Source organism: Arachis stenosperma, chromosome 6 (assembly GCF_014773155.1).
Source record: "Arachis stenosperma cultivar V10309 chromosome 6, arast.V10309.gnm1.PFL2, whole genome shotgun sequence".
In the NCBI taxonomy this organism is placed as follows: Eukaryota; Viridiplantae; Streptophyta; class Magnoliopsida; order Fabales; family Fabaceae; genus Arachis; species Arachis stenosperma.
In genome coordinates, this window is record NC_080382.1 from 4,089,005 (window position 1) to 4,104,011 (window position 15,007).

A 15,007-nucleotide genomic window follows, 5' to 3' on the forward strand; every position below is an offset into this window, starting at 1 on the left:
TTTTTTTTTACTATCACATTAAATTTACGTAACAAAATATATTTTAAAGTCATACTATATTTGTACCATTATTTAAAAAAAATATAAAATGCTTCTCATTTTATTTTTTGTCACTTAGGATAAATTAAATTTATATTATTTGAAATTATAAAAAAATGTCTTTAATAAATCAATCTAATTTTATTATATATATAATTAGGAATTTTTGTTCAGAAACTTTTTTAAAGATAATTGTTTTTTGTAAATATTAATAATTACCATATAAAATAAGAATAAAAAAAATATTATATAATAAAATTTATTTAACAAAATCAATACAAATAATAAATTTTAAATAAAGAAAAAATTTATATTGACATAAAAAGTATGATCTCAAGCTCAAGTCCAGAATTCAACTAATGTTAGTTATGGTCCAACACAAAAAAAAATATATTAATATTAATTAAATCTATTTGTCTAATTTAAAAGAGGCAAAAACAGTAAAATGGTCATATTCTACATACATCTTGTTTCTTGCTGCAATAATTCAAATAATGAGCCCATCAATAATAATTTATTTATTTATGTGAATTTTATTATTATAGACAAACTTTTTTTTTTTTGGTCAAATGGATTGGACAACCTCCAATCTTAGGTATCAAAACTCATCCACACTCACCCACACACATTTTAAGGGTTCATAATTAATACTTGGTACACTCACTAAGATTTGAATCCGGGTGCAGCATATTAAGAGGCGCATGGTGTTACCAGTTGAGCTAAGCCTCAGCTGCAGACAAACTTCAATCTCATTTTAACATCTCAAATCTATACATATAGAAATTTTTGCCCACCTACACGATAGTATTGGCCTACAAATAAATGTTGCAATTCTAGTTGTCGAATCCGAATTATAATTACCTCTGTTGATAATTTGTCTTCCCTTGCTCATATTTTCTTTCTTTCTTTCATTTTATATTTTTATGTTTTTCAGTTTTCGCTCTTCTGCTCATTTTTACCAAAAATTCAATTGGAGAAATTAGTAGCCCAAATGATCTGGGTAAGAAGCCCATAATGGATTGACACTCTCTTCCCCTTTCCTTCCAAGGGAAAAAGACTATTGATTTGCAGCCGAGGCTTGGTATTAGTGGCAGGATCTGCTGCCTCGCAAGTAGTTGCATATGAGTTCAAATTCTATTAAAAAAAAAAAATAAACACTTAAATGAACTTATATAGTGTGTGTGGAAATATTGTGTGAGTGTATAATATATGAATAATGTTTAAAATTAGAAATCGTCTAATTTATCTGACAAAAAAAAAAAGACTATTGATTTTGAAATAGACAAAGAGTGCACAAGGTTTGCATAGCTTTGCCTTTGGAGCTTGTTTAATCAAGTCATTTATATGAGTGCCATCATCCGAACTTGTTAAAGAGCAATGATGGCTATTTTTAAACATCTATACAACTGAACCACTTTTTTATTGACAGGTATATTATTTTTAAACGAGAAAAATGAATTAATTGAATCGATATACCAAAACGTATACATTTTTTTCTCTAAAACATAAATTATCGAATATTTTTTAATCATAACAAGTACATTAAAAGATTCATTAATTTTCGACTAATAATATCTTGTTATCGTAATCATACATAATTAAAGAGGTCTATTATGCAAAGATAGAGATTTTGTATGTATTTATACACTTATTTTAGATATTCACAAAATAACTTAGACATTTAAAAAAAAATATTGTTATCGCCTTTAATATATCTAACATCATTTAAGGTACTTGTGTTTTGTGTATATTGAAGTTAGCTATACATTATAATTAATCACTCAAATTAATTACTAATATAAAATATATATAAAAAATAAATTAAACAATATATATTTATAAGTTTTGGGTACTAATAATATATATGATCATTTTATATAAATAGATTAAAGCTGGATCAATTTTACTCAATTACAATTTTTGGAAACAACTTACATTTTAATCTTGAAATGCTAGGCAGCTAGCGAGACAAAAAAACCAACTAGAAACTTGTCTTATTTAACATTTATTAATTATCGCAACAATTAATAAATACTAAATAAGGCAAGTTATGACTATTTTTGGCTGATTTTCTTTGGTTACCAAACATTTCCGTAAATGAATATGAAGTTTAATTATTTTGTTGGTTTTTATAATTTTATCAAATTTTTAATTAGGTCCTTATATCTTTTTTCCTTTTAATTGGGTCTTTACACTATTTTTAATTTTGTAATTACGTCCTTTTCATATTAAAAATGTTAAAATTAACATAATATTTTTACCAAAATACATACGATCAAAGATTTAATTAAATTTTTAATTATAAATACCTTCAATTTGCGAAGAAATATTCAATTAACTTTAATATTTTTTACACTAAGAAGGACTTAATTATAAAATTAAAGTAATGTAGGAACCCAATTGAAAAAAAAAAAAGTATAAGAATCTAATTAAAAATTTGGTGAAACTATAAAGACTAATAAAATAATTAAACCTTTATATAAACCATAAGAGACCGCAGCGATTTCATCTTTTGTACACAAACTACTACAAATTGTAACCGTTTACATTATTTTCGTAAGTTAAGTAAATTGCTTTAGCTTGCTGCGATTTGTGTAGTTTTTTTTTTTTTAGTTAGAATAAATCAATATATTCTGTAACAGTTTATATTATTTTTTGAATTATGAATCTACGTGAAGCTCTCGCAGTTTATGAACAAATAGAAACTGCTGGAGACAACTACGATTTACGTGATTTGGGCTATTTAAATTTGTGAGACTCAACCATGGATTTCTCATTTCAATTATTTTTAAACTTCATATTCGAGAATTTCTAGAGAAAACAACATAAATATCATACATAAGTTGGCCCATTGAAGAAGCAGATCATGTCTACGGACTAAATAGTGTTGTCCACGGCTGGAAACATTAATGAAGAGCTTATTGCAGAAATTTATACTCTGTTAAGTTCAAAAATATAGTGTTATTATTGATTAGAAGTAGATTTAGAATAATAGTAATAACATTGTTGGCAGTGTTATTGTTGGTTAGAAATGCTAGTGTTTATGTCTCTTCATGCTAAGCACATCTTTCTCTTTATTTTGAAAGAATTATCTAATTTAAAACTCTATTAGAGCATTTGTATCATGCAACCCTAATCTTCAAAAGCATACTCAAAATCTAGTTGTTGCATCATCACCTCCAAATTTAGGGTGAAAAAGTGCGACGAGTATTGCTGTGCATCATAACTTAATGAACCCTATTGTGTGACTGAATTACTCTTTGTATCATCATTATTGTCTCCACCTATTATGGCTGACTCCTCGTTTGAATCATTCTCTCGCATTGCATTTTTAATTGGATCTAGTCTTCTGTCTTTCATATCAACAGAAATCATATGAGGAGAGTCTGTCATTATAACTGCAAGCTCGCCAAATGAACAATCATCTCTCAAAACACAAGCATTCCATCGCAATTTAAATCAATTGCAAAGAACGAAGATGTAACTAATGTTAGTACTGATCCAACTAAAGACGTCGAGCTCGAAGTTCTCCCAAATCAATAGATTGTGAATTTAGAACATATCCCCCAGAATTAGCGATAACATCTTCAAACTTTGCATATAACTCATAGATTCTCACTTATAAAAAAATTCTACGATAATAAAATAAAATTTGCAAATCTTTATTACATCTTATCACAAATAAATTATACTTCAAAAAAATTAGCATCACGACGATCATAATCTTGTAGAATAATTTTTTTCAACCACTTGGATCTATATACCTAAATTGCAATATATTAATTTGAACATCAACTAAAATACTTGTGGGACAAATAAAAACACACAAAATTTTTGTCACTGAACTTTATACACTCTCTTGTTTTTCTTAATCTTCTCTTTATGTTGTTCAAAAATTAAATTTTTTTTACTAGACATTGGACTTATTTTAGCGCTATTATCCTTTTTTTTTTTAAATATCTTTTAAAAAAAAGATGTTATATTTGACTACTCTATATCATAATCATATCAATCAGGATAATATACATCACAATCACATTTATAAATTGCTGCACTTACTCACGAATTAGACTTTCTTCATAAATTTGTAGTAAGGTGGCGTTTTGGAATAATTTTTTCATAAACTATTAATCTATTACTAATTACAAGTGGTCTATAATACATTTTAATTTTTAAGTAAAATCTATTGCACTCTCTAATAATTTACATAAAATTATTTTTCAAAAAGTCGTAATCATCCTTCACAGAGGTAATCGTAAATTTGTAGGTCATAATAATAAAAGCTCTAAAACTTAAGATGAATTATAAGGTACAGATGATGTTTACAGATATTCCTAATGCGTTCGTAAATGACTGACACGTAGTAGTATAAGAATGAGCGCAGAGCGTCTCAGCTGGCTGTGCGTGTGTCTGAAATGTGTAGCTGAAGCCATGTTTTTTTTTTTTCTTTTGAAATGGTGAAGCCCTGTTTTTAAAACGGAATTGTGGTAGGTGGGTCCGTTATTAAATTGTGGAGAATAGTTTTGGGCTTCGCAGTGGTACATGGCTTTGATGCACAAAGTGAAAGTGACAAGATTTACACGTCCAAAACAAAAAAAAGAGACAAGAGTAAGAAAATGAATTGTGAATGGGTTATGTTGTTGCATGTATCAGAAGCATCTTATTTTTGAGAAAAATATGACTTTTGTAAAGAAAATATAACCCCAGGCTTATCAAATTCATGTTGAAATAAGTTGCTTTGATAATGAATAAAATTTTGCAAATGAATAATAAATAATTAAAACTTATTTAAAAATACGTAGAGAATTAAAATATTTAGTTATGCTGAAAATAAAAAGAGAATAATTATAAATTATTTTTTATTATTTAAGATTAATATACCTTTTTCTAGATAATTAATTATTAGAAATTTAAATTTAATTTATATGAAGAAATATTTGTGTGAGTTTTAATTAATAAATTATTTCAAAACCTAAAAATATATCTATTATAAAGAGAATTGTGTAGATTGTAGATGTATCTAGTCATTCTAATATATTTGGTGTTTATTTGAATTAGTTTTCTTGTTTATTTTTTTAAAAAAGTATTTTTATTGAATTTTAACGGTTAATAGTCAAATTCGTCTAAAGATTACTCATTCTTTAAATTGGTTCTCAAATAATTTTTTTTAGTTATATTAGTCTCTCAAAGGTAAAACGTAAGTCAACTTGGTACTTCCATCAGTTAGATGATGTGTTACGTTAGTGTCACATAGCATGATGACATGAAAGGTAAATGTCACGTGTCACAGCATGATTGGTTGACGTATCAGATTAGTGACATGTGGCATACCATGCGTTATTTCACATGTAATAAATTTATTTATAATAAAAATAGTCTTTGAAAGTAAGTACATACATAAATCATTTTCATCTTTAAAATTTTAAAACTTGATCAAATTAGTTCTTATATAATTTTTTTATTTTTTTTATAATATTAAATTTTAAATATATTTTTATACTATTAATTTTAATATTATTTTTTAGACTATAATAAACAAAATTTACTTTATATAAAATAATAAAAAATAATTAAATTATTTACTAACCGCTCAACAGACATCAGTAAATTTTTTGTTATTTTTAAAAGATTAATTATATATATATTTTAAATTTTAAATTTAATAAAATAATTTAAAAATAAAAAATAAAAAACATTTAAAAATAAATATAAAAATTTTATAAGTTATTTAATTTTTAGAACGTATAAAATTTATAATTGTAAAATGATATAAGATATTAAAAAAATTATTATGTTGTTATTATATATAATAAATTTAATTTTAAAAAAATTATATGTTATTATATGTTGTTATTCTACTTTATTATTCAATTGTTTCTCTTAAATCGATATTTTATCTTAGTAATATTACATGATAAAGTTGTTTCGACAATTAAATTAGTTAATTTATAGGCACATAGAAAAAGGAAGAGATACATAAAAAAAAATAAAAAAATTATATTAGATATATATTAAAATTAATTATAAAAGTAGAATATATATTAAAATATAAAATATACTTTTAAAATGAGTTCAACTACACATATGAAATCCTTAAATTAAGTATAATTAAAAATTAATACATTGTTATACCTAAAAAAAATATGAATACATTATTGTTATGTGTAATAAAAGGAAGATAAAAATTTATAAATTAGTTATGGATAAATATTATTAGTATTGTTTATTTTTTAAATAGTATTTAATTTGAAGTAAATATAAAAAATTATAAACCAATTTTTTTATGATTATGAATAATTCTCATAAATAAATTTATTTTAGATATCATATTTACAAAATTAAGTTATCTTTTCATTCTTTTTTCAAATTTATTAATGTTTATTTTTAATACATTCTAGAAGCCTCAAGGGTATGTAACTGAAGACTAACCATCACTAACTTCTAAGTGAAGTCTAATTCCCATGAGTAGCTTGAGTTAATCACTACACTATCATATATTAGAGAATGTTTTTCTTTTTTTATTATCATTTATTGATACACAAGTTTTACTACAATTAAAAATTAACATTTCATTTAAGAGTTTCTTGATATACAAGATAAAATTTAAACTCTCAATATTTATTTAATTAGACTAATGAATTAATTATTAAACCAACCCGATTTAGTTATTAAATGCTCGTTATTATTAGCCACAAAGCATTCATGAACCTTAGTATTATCATATATACATAAATAAAAAGGCTCCATGTTTGATTTGTTATAAAGATTATATAAAAGAAGTAACTTCATGATTCCTAAAATTCAAAAAAGGGTAAATCAGTTGGGAATAGCTATGGCTAATATGAATAAAATAAATGTAGTTATATTATTGTAGTCATATTATTATATCAATACAATTACGTTTATTTTTGTTAAATTAAATTAAATGAATAATTTAAAATATATATACTTAAAATTTAAATTAAAAATTTTATCATTTACAATTTTAAATGATATAAATTAAATGAAAAAAAATAAAACTATATCAATACGATTTAAATTATACGAAAATAAAAATAAATTTGTCACACCCATAAACGATCTCATTAAGTTTTAATGAAGTTCACTTGAACTTCAACAAAATTTGTAAATTCACTGATTTTGTTGGGATAATAAGAGTGAAATTTGAATATAACCAAGAGTAAAAAATACTGCTGTGAATTCATAAAAAATATGGAATTGAACTTCTCGTACTAGATTCAAGGTACGTTAAGTCGTTAACATTGTATATTATGTAGTTAATTTGAAGATTTTTTTTTTTAAAGAAAGTAATTTTGCTTGGAAGATTAGTCCAAAAAAATTAATTTTTATTCTTAAAATAAAAAAAATCATTTTAATGTTTTTTAGTTAAATACGCATGACGCAATTTTTTTTATTACACCTAAAATAAAATTTACAATAAAAGAAGATTTTTGCAAATAATAATAGTAAAAAAATAAAGTTAATTAAAATTATAATATATATATATCTACAATAAAAACATAAAAATTAATATTTTAAGTGGTATTTAAATACATAATTCCATTTATTTGGCATTGGATTAGTAGTTAAATATTTATTATGAAGATAATAAAATTTGTTGGGATAATTTGAGTATTTGACTTTGTTTTAGCATGATCAATTAGGATTTTATTTTTAAATAGTTGAATTGTTATTTTAGTATTAATCATTATTAAAGATGGTAAATATTTATAGTTGAAAATTATAGCTAATATAGTGTATTCTAAATTATATTTTTTATAATTATTAAAAAATTCAAAGAAATTTAAAAAAAAGTTAAATAAATTTAGATAGTTAATCTTTTTATTTGAAATATTTTATTAATCATATAAATGTTAGCTATAAAAGTGAATTTTAATCAAATAGATTAAAATAAATGTTATTTATTTTTTATAAGAAAAGAATATATTATTTAATAATTATGTTAGATGTACATTAAAATCAATTATCAATAAAAAATATATATAAAAATATAAAATATATTGACAATGAATTAAAAAATATATATATTTATATATAAATATATAATAATTAATTTTAATAACTGATTTTAGTATATAAATAATATTTTTAATCATTTAAATATCTTACAAGAGAAAAGCATCATTTTCTCTTTATTAAAACCTCAGTGAATTTGACTTTTCTCAAAACATGTTACTTGCTTAAAATAAAAATAAAGTGACGGTTTTTTATTTTTTAAATAAAAGTATAATAATTTAAAAAAAATCTTAACAGAAAAAAATATTTAAAATTATATATGATCACACAAGATATCATAGGCAAGACCAAGCCTTATTTAACATACTTATTTAATTCAAATGTTAGTATTATTTCTACCTTCTAGTTTTTTCTGAGAATTGAAATAATCAACAAATATTTTTCTTTAAATTTTAGGTTACACTAAAAAAAGAAAAGAAAAATCCTGTTCCACTGTTTGCAGGTTCGAATCCCTTCCTTGTACTCCTTCCCTGCGTTAAGAAAGAAAACCAAAAAGGGTTCAAGAATAATGATTTTTCGTTGCTTATGCCTAGTCAACTAGTCAAGCCATCAATTTCTTGCGCCAGCGTTGCGTGCCAAGCTGCTCCACAAAACACACGTGTCGTAAGGAAAGCTGGTCTACGGGAATCTCTGTAAGAGAGAAAGAGAGAGAGGGAAAGCCCTATTCTGCTTCCTGCTCATACCTGTTTCTTGCTTCTTGCTTCCTTGCTCGCTCGAATTGGAACAATATACACAGATTGGAAAAGAGAACCCTAGTTTCTGAGGATTGAGAGACAGACATGGCTGCGGAGTTAGGGCAACAGACGGTGGAGCTGTCCACCCTGGTTTCCCGAGCTGCCCAAGATTCATACGACAACTTGAAAGAACTGGTTGATAAATGCAGGTCCACCGAATTGTCCGATACAGAGAGGAAGATCAGTCTCCTCAAGTTCCTCAACAAGACCCAGCAGCGCATGATCCGCCTCAATGTGCTCTCCAAGTGGTGCCAACAGGTTACCCCGCCAAAAATCAAATCTTGCTATTTTTTCTTGCATAGCACTACTCTTCATTCAATCCATTGGTCTCTACAAATTCCAAAACTTTGTGTATTTGAGAGATACATAATTGATAATGAATAGAATTACGGGGTGGTTTGGGGGCACTGGTTGAGCTGAAAACTAAAAGCTGTCATAAATCAGGGAAAGGAAGTTTTTTCTTTCTTTCTTTCTTTGTTGGATGGGATGTGCTTATAGGTTTTTTTGCTTTGTAGGTTCCTTTGATAAAGCACTGCCACCAGCTGGCTTCGACTGTTTCAAATCACGATATGTGTTTTACTCAAGCTGCGGATTCTTTGTTTTTTATACACGAGGGGCTTCAGCAAGCCCGTGCTCCGGTTTATGATGTGCCCTCTGCCATTGACATTCTCTTGACGGGGAGTTACCAGCGGTTGCCTAAATGTATAGAGGATGTTGGTACTCAGTATACCTTGAATGAAGAACAGCAAAAGCCTGCTTTGAAGAAGCTGGACGCGCTTGTGCGGTCGAAATTGCTAGAAGTTTCTCTTCCGAAGGAAATTTCCGAGATAAAAGTTTCCGATGGTACGGCATTGATTAAGGTGGATGGAGAGTTTAAGGTTTTAGTGACTCTTGGTTACAGGGGACACTTGTCCATGTGGAGGATATTACATTTGGAGCTGCTTGTTGGTGAGAAGAAAAAACCTATCAAACTGGAATTAATGCGGCGCCATGTTCTCGGAGATGATCTAGAGAGACGAATGGCGGTGGCAGAAAATCCATTTTCAATATTGTACTCAGTTCTTCACGATCTATGTGTTTCACTTGTCATGGATACTGTCATCAGGCAAGTGCATGCTCTTCGACAGGGAAAATGGAAAGATGCAATTCGATATGAGCTCATATCCGACGGTGGAATGGGTCATGCGGCAGGTTCCAGTTCCATGCAGAACCCTGACAGGGAATCTGATTCATCCGGTCCTCGAACTCCTGGTTTAAAAATCATATACTGGCTGGAGTTCAATAAAAATGCTGGCATGTCTGACTCAGGTGCATGCCCATTCATAAAAATTGAACCTGGGCCAGATCTTCAGATAAAGTGCATACACAGCAATTTTGTCATAGATCCACTAACAGGCAAGGAGGCAGAGTTTTTCTTGGACCAGAGTTGTATTGATGTTGAGAGGTTGCTGTTAAGAGCTATTAGCTGCAACCGGTATACTCGTCTACTGGAAATTAAAAGAGAACTGGGAAAAAATAACCACGTCTGTCGAGCAGCGGATGATGTTGTACTCCAGTCTCACTTGGGTGGACCTGATGTTGAATATAAACATGTTAGTGTACATTTGTTAGGGAACATTTGGAGTGTCAATTTGATATGCTACATCAGGCAATTTTTTTTGTTTCTATTGGGTTTTGGCATATGTGGTTTGATGCTTCTTCTTTGGTATCACCCCAATTTGGGGTTTTCCTTTGTTAACATGCTTGTAACTTTCGAGAACTATATTGTGAATAATGGATATTTGACTATTTTCGTATTTTGCCACCATAAGTACTTCTCATCATTCTTGCATGGACTATCTGTAGCTAGATTCTCATATCTTCTGTCTGTTATGTATGTATGTATGTATGTATGTGTGTGTGTGTGGAATTTCCGCTGCTTGGTAAATACTTTGCTGCTGAACACTTTTGACTTGTAGTTAATTTTCCAGTAAACACAGTTGGCCTTTAAATTTTGCAAGCTATGATGCAATTTGTGGCTGAATTTGTGATACCCTTTTACAAATCTTGTAATATTATATCCTACCTCTTTCCCTTTCAACTATTCCTTAAATTTTAAAAGATGAAGCTGGCTTTGTGTGTAGAAGGATGATAAATGCTTCAGCAAGGAATCTGAAGGGTATGAGGTGTTGCGTGTGCGTGCCTATGCCTCATGTTTTTTTACTCTTGGAGTTAATATCAGGTACCTTACTTTTCTAAGATGCTTTTTCCTAAGATCTTAGGCATTTGAGTTTAGTTTCTCAAATTTATGTCCCTGTTATGTTATTCAGAAATGGCCGTTTCCTTCTTCAATCATCGCAAAACATAGTTGCTTCTTCAGCATTGTTAGAATGTGAAGAAGCTTTGAATCAGGGATCTATGACTGCAGCTGATGTATTTGTAAGCTTGAGAAGCAAAAGTTTATTGCACTTGTTTGCATCTATCGGAAGAGTCTTAGGGCTAGAGGTATATTTCCCTGTTTTCATTCCTTTTATTGTTAAAAGAAAAAGACAAATTCCCAAACTATTTTGGACTGAATTTAAGACCACTGGCTTATTGGGCATTCTTGTAGGTATTCGAGCATGGATTCAGTACAGTTAAAGTACCCAAAAATAATTTGAATGGTTCAGCAATGCTAATTATGGCGTTTCCAGACTGTGGGAGCTCTTATTTCCTGATGATGGAACTTGATAAGGATTTTAAACCTTTGTTTAAGCTGTTAGAGACTCAGCCAGATTCTTCTGGAAAAGATACTTTATTTGGTGTCCTTAATCAGGTGCTGCGGGTCAAAAGAATTGATATAGGACAACTGCAGGCACTTGAAGATGAAATGAATTTAAGCCTGGTTGACTGGGGAAAATTACACTCTCTTTTGCCCAATGCTGCTTGTCCAAATCAAGAATCTGTACGTGAGTTTCTTTCTGATATTCGACTTGAGAGTTCCATACAGAATGCAAAAGGTCATCCTTCAGGTTTTTCATCACTTGTTGATGAAGTGTTTGGACTTGAGAAAGGTTCTTCTGCATCTCCATTCTCTGTTCAAAATCATGGATCCCTACCTTCACATTATGGTTCTGTCCCAATGAGTCTCCATAGTCTAAAAGCTGGGACCCCATCTCCAAAGTGGGAAGGAGGCATGCAAACATCTCAGGTTAACAATGTAACAAAACCTTCAGGTGTTACAAACCACTATAGTGATTCCATGTTCTCATCAGGCAGTGTGAAGGGCCCAGTTCAATCCAATTCTGTTGGATCAATTTCCACAGGACAAGGAAGGAGCGCAGCTGGGAAAAGGTTATTTGTTTCAAAGTCTGAACAGGATCTGGCTTCTCTTAAATCTCCGCATTCAGTTGACATTATGTCCTCAACTGCTATGGATGAAGATCAACTTAGAGTACTGAGTGATTCCTCTAATGATGGTTTAGGTGGAAGTCTGTCATCTCGACTATTATCTCCTCCTCTACCAACTAGTTGTCGCATCTCTGTACCTAATTCCAAACCTAATGGACCTCAAGCTGCATCACTCAAGGCTGCTGGAGCCAATTCATGTGCTTCAACTCCCATATGTAAGATACTTTCTTTCTTCTCTTCAACTTTATCATATAATGTATTTGCATGCTGTTATATATATTACCTAACAACACACGTCACTGCCGAAATGACTATTTGCAGCCCAGGCAATGGAATCCACAGGCAATGAAGATGTTATACCCAAACACGATAAAAGATCTCGGAAGAGAACAGCTTCAGATATGTTGAATTTGATTCCATCTCTTCAGGGTCTTGAAAACAACTCAGCAATTTGCAAGAGGAGAAAGAATTTGGATTCATCTGGCTCTCAACTGTCTTTGCTACAAGGGGTTGTACCTAGTGAAATGATATCTAGGGCTGAAGGATACAGCTATGGAAGTTTGATTGCAGAAGCAAATAAAGGGAATGCCCCATCTAGCATTTATATAGCAGCCCTGCTTCGTGTGGTCCGGCACTGTTCACTTTGCATTAAGCATGCTAGGCTGACGAGCCAAATGGATTCATTAGATATCTCATATGTCGAAGAAGTGGGTTTAAGAAGTGCATCCTCTAATATTTGGTTCCGACTTCCATTTGCCAGAGGTGATTCATGGCAACATATATGCTTGCGACTTGGCAGACCTGGTTGCATGCATTGGGATGTTAAAATAAATGATCAGCACTTCAGGGATTTATGGGAGCTTCAGAAAGGGAGCAGTGCTACACCATGGGGCTCAGGTGTTCGAATCGCCAATACGGCTGACATTGATTCACACATACATTATGATCCAGATGGTGTTGTTTTGAGCTATCAGTCAGTTGAGGTAGATAGTATAAAGAAACTAGTGGCTGATATACAAAGGCTTGCTAATGCAAGAACTTTTGCCCTTGGCATGCGGCAATTGCTTGGGGTAAGAGCTGATGAGAAGTCAGAAGAGACAAGTTCTGATGCCAAAGTATCGGGTACAAAGTTTGCTTCAGACACTGCGGAGAAAGTTACAGAACATATGAGAAAAGCATTCAAGATTGAGGCAGTTGGACTGATGAGCATGTGGTTTAGTTTTGGTTCAGCTGTCCTTGCTCGTTTTGTTGTTGAGTGGGAATCTGGTAAAGAGGGTTGCACAATGCATGTATCTCCAGACCAAATTTGGCCCCATACTAAGGTAGGTTTGTTTTTCGTGAACTGATTGCTGTTTGTTTCTTTCCTTTGACTACAGCTGGTCGATTTCTTACATACTCTGGTTACTTATGCTACTTATTGAGTGACATTATTGTGGAGCTTCTTTCTTGTGCTTTGTTGGCTGATTTTTGCAGTATGAAGTATGAACTAGAAAATACTTGAAATTAGTTTATTTATCAGCTTTCTTTCTTTTAACTTGCAATGCTTAAATTGCATCTGTTTTCTGCTATTTCAGTGGTGATAAAAAAAACCAGTTACTTACATGAAGTAACTGGTTTCAGAAACATGTGAAATTGTATTTTTGTGTAGATACAACAATATCATTTGATCAGAATGTTTTTTATGCTTTTACTTTATACAGTTTCTAGAAGATTTCATAAATGGAGCTGAAGTTTCATCGCTTTTGGATTGCATTCGGCTGACTGCGGCTCCCTTGCATGCTCTGGCTGCTGCAACCAGGCCAGCTCGAGCTGGTCCTGTTCCAGGAGTTGCAGCTGCTCTATCTTCCATACCTAAACAGACTGGCATGTCTACCTCTGGTCCTGCGGGAAACACTGCCATGTCTGCTCCTGGTGGTCTTACCAATCAAACCCTATCCATGTTAGCTGCAGCTGGGCGAGGTGGGCCGGGCATTGTTCCAAGTTCACTTTTACCTATCGACGTCTTTGATGTGGTCCGCGGTCAACAGGAAACAGTTTGCTGTTGACATGGGTTGCTTTGCCGGTGATCAACACCGCCTAAAGTATTGTGCCAATAAACTATTAAAATAGCTTAATTAAACTTAACTGCCAAAAGGACTTGATCATGTACAAACCATTCTATATGTGATTGGGTTGCTTTGCTGTTGACATGAGTTGCTTTGCCGGGGATCAGGTGTGGTTGCAGCCAGGGGCGAAGCTAGATTAACTATTTAGAGGGACGGTGTTTAATAATTTACTAAAATTATTACTTGCTGCAAAGTAAAACTGAGAAATTTGAGTGGATGAAGATATTGAGAACAAAAAATTTATATTTTATTTTTTAAATAAAGTAAACTATTAGACTAAGTCTATAACTATTATACTTTGTTAATGTTATATAAAAATGGATCTGATTTTTTTGTTATAAATGAAAGGAGGATTGAAAAAGTATACCCAAAAAAAAAAAGAGGGGACTGGAAAATAAAAAAAATTGGGATTATGTCTATTATTCTTTTTTGTTATATAAAAATGGATCTGATTTTTTAAATAAAGTAAACTATTAAACTAAGTCTATAACTATTATACTTTGTTAATGTTATATAAAAATGGATCTGATTTTTTTGTTATAAATGAAAGGAGGATTGAAAAAGTATACCCAAAAAAAAAAAGAGGGGACTGGAAAATAAAAAAAATTGAGATTATGTCTATTATTCTTTTTTTTTTAACAAAAATTAAAAATTTGGGCAGGGGCCATTGCCCCCTTCCCATACGTGTAGCTTTGCCCTTGGTTGCGGCTGCAACACCGTCTA

At 30.3% G+C, this 15,007-nt stretch overlaps 1 protein-coding gene across 2 annotated transcripts; it reads left to right on the forward strand.

The window, feature by feature from the left end:
* Positions 1–8,518: 8,518 nt before the first annotated feature.
* On the forward strand, positions 8,519–14,366 carry LOC130935507 (mediator of RNA polymerase II transcription subunit 14-like). Of its 2 annotated transcripts, none has more exons than XM_057865275.1 (7): positions 8,519–9,068; positions 9,326–10,402; positions 10,934–11,031; positions 11,120–11,294; positions 11,401–12,394; positions 12,501–13,501; positions 13,880–14,366. In XM_057865275.1, exons 1-7 carry the CDS (start codon positions 8,856–8,858, stop codon positions 14,222–14,224), a joined length of 3,903 nt encoding a protein of 1,300 aa, XP_057721258.1. In that variant the 5' UTR covers positions 8,519–8,855; the 3' UTR covers positions 14,225–14,366. The 2 variants fall into 2 exon arrangements, with proteins under 2 accessions (XP_057721258.1, XP_057721259.1); XM_057865276.1 differs by having other exon boundaries at positions 10,937–11,031.
* The last annotated feature ends 641 nt before the right edge of the window (positions 14,367–15,007 follow it).

Coding starts and splice junctions, on each gene's coding strand:
- LOC130935507 (XM_057865275.1), top strand. CDS start 8,856: ATGGCTGCGGAGTTAGGGCAACAGACGGTGGAGCTGTCCACCCTGGTT. Junction 10,403..10,933: donor CTGATGTTGAATATAAACAT/GTTAGTGTACAT, acceptor CTTTGTGTGTAG/AAGGATGATAAATGCTTCAG. Junction 11,032..11,119: donor ACTCTTGGAGTTAATATCAG/GTACCTTACTTT, acceptor TATGTTATTCAG/AAATGGCCGTTTCCTTCTTC.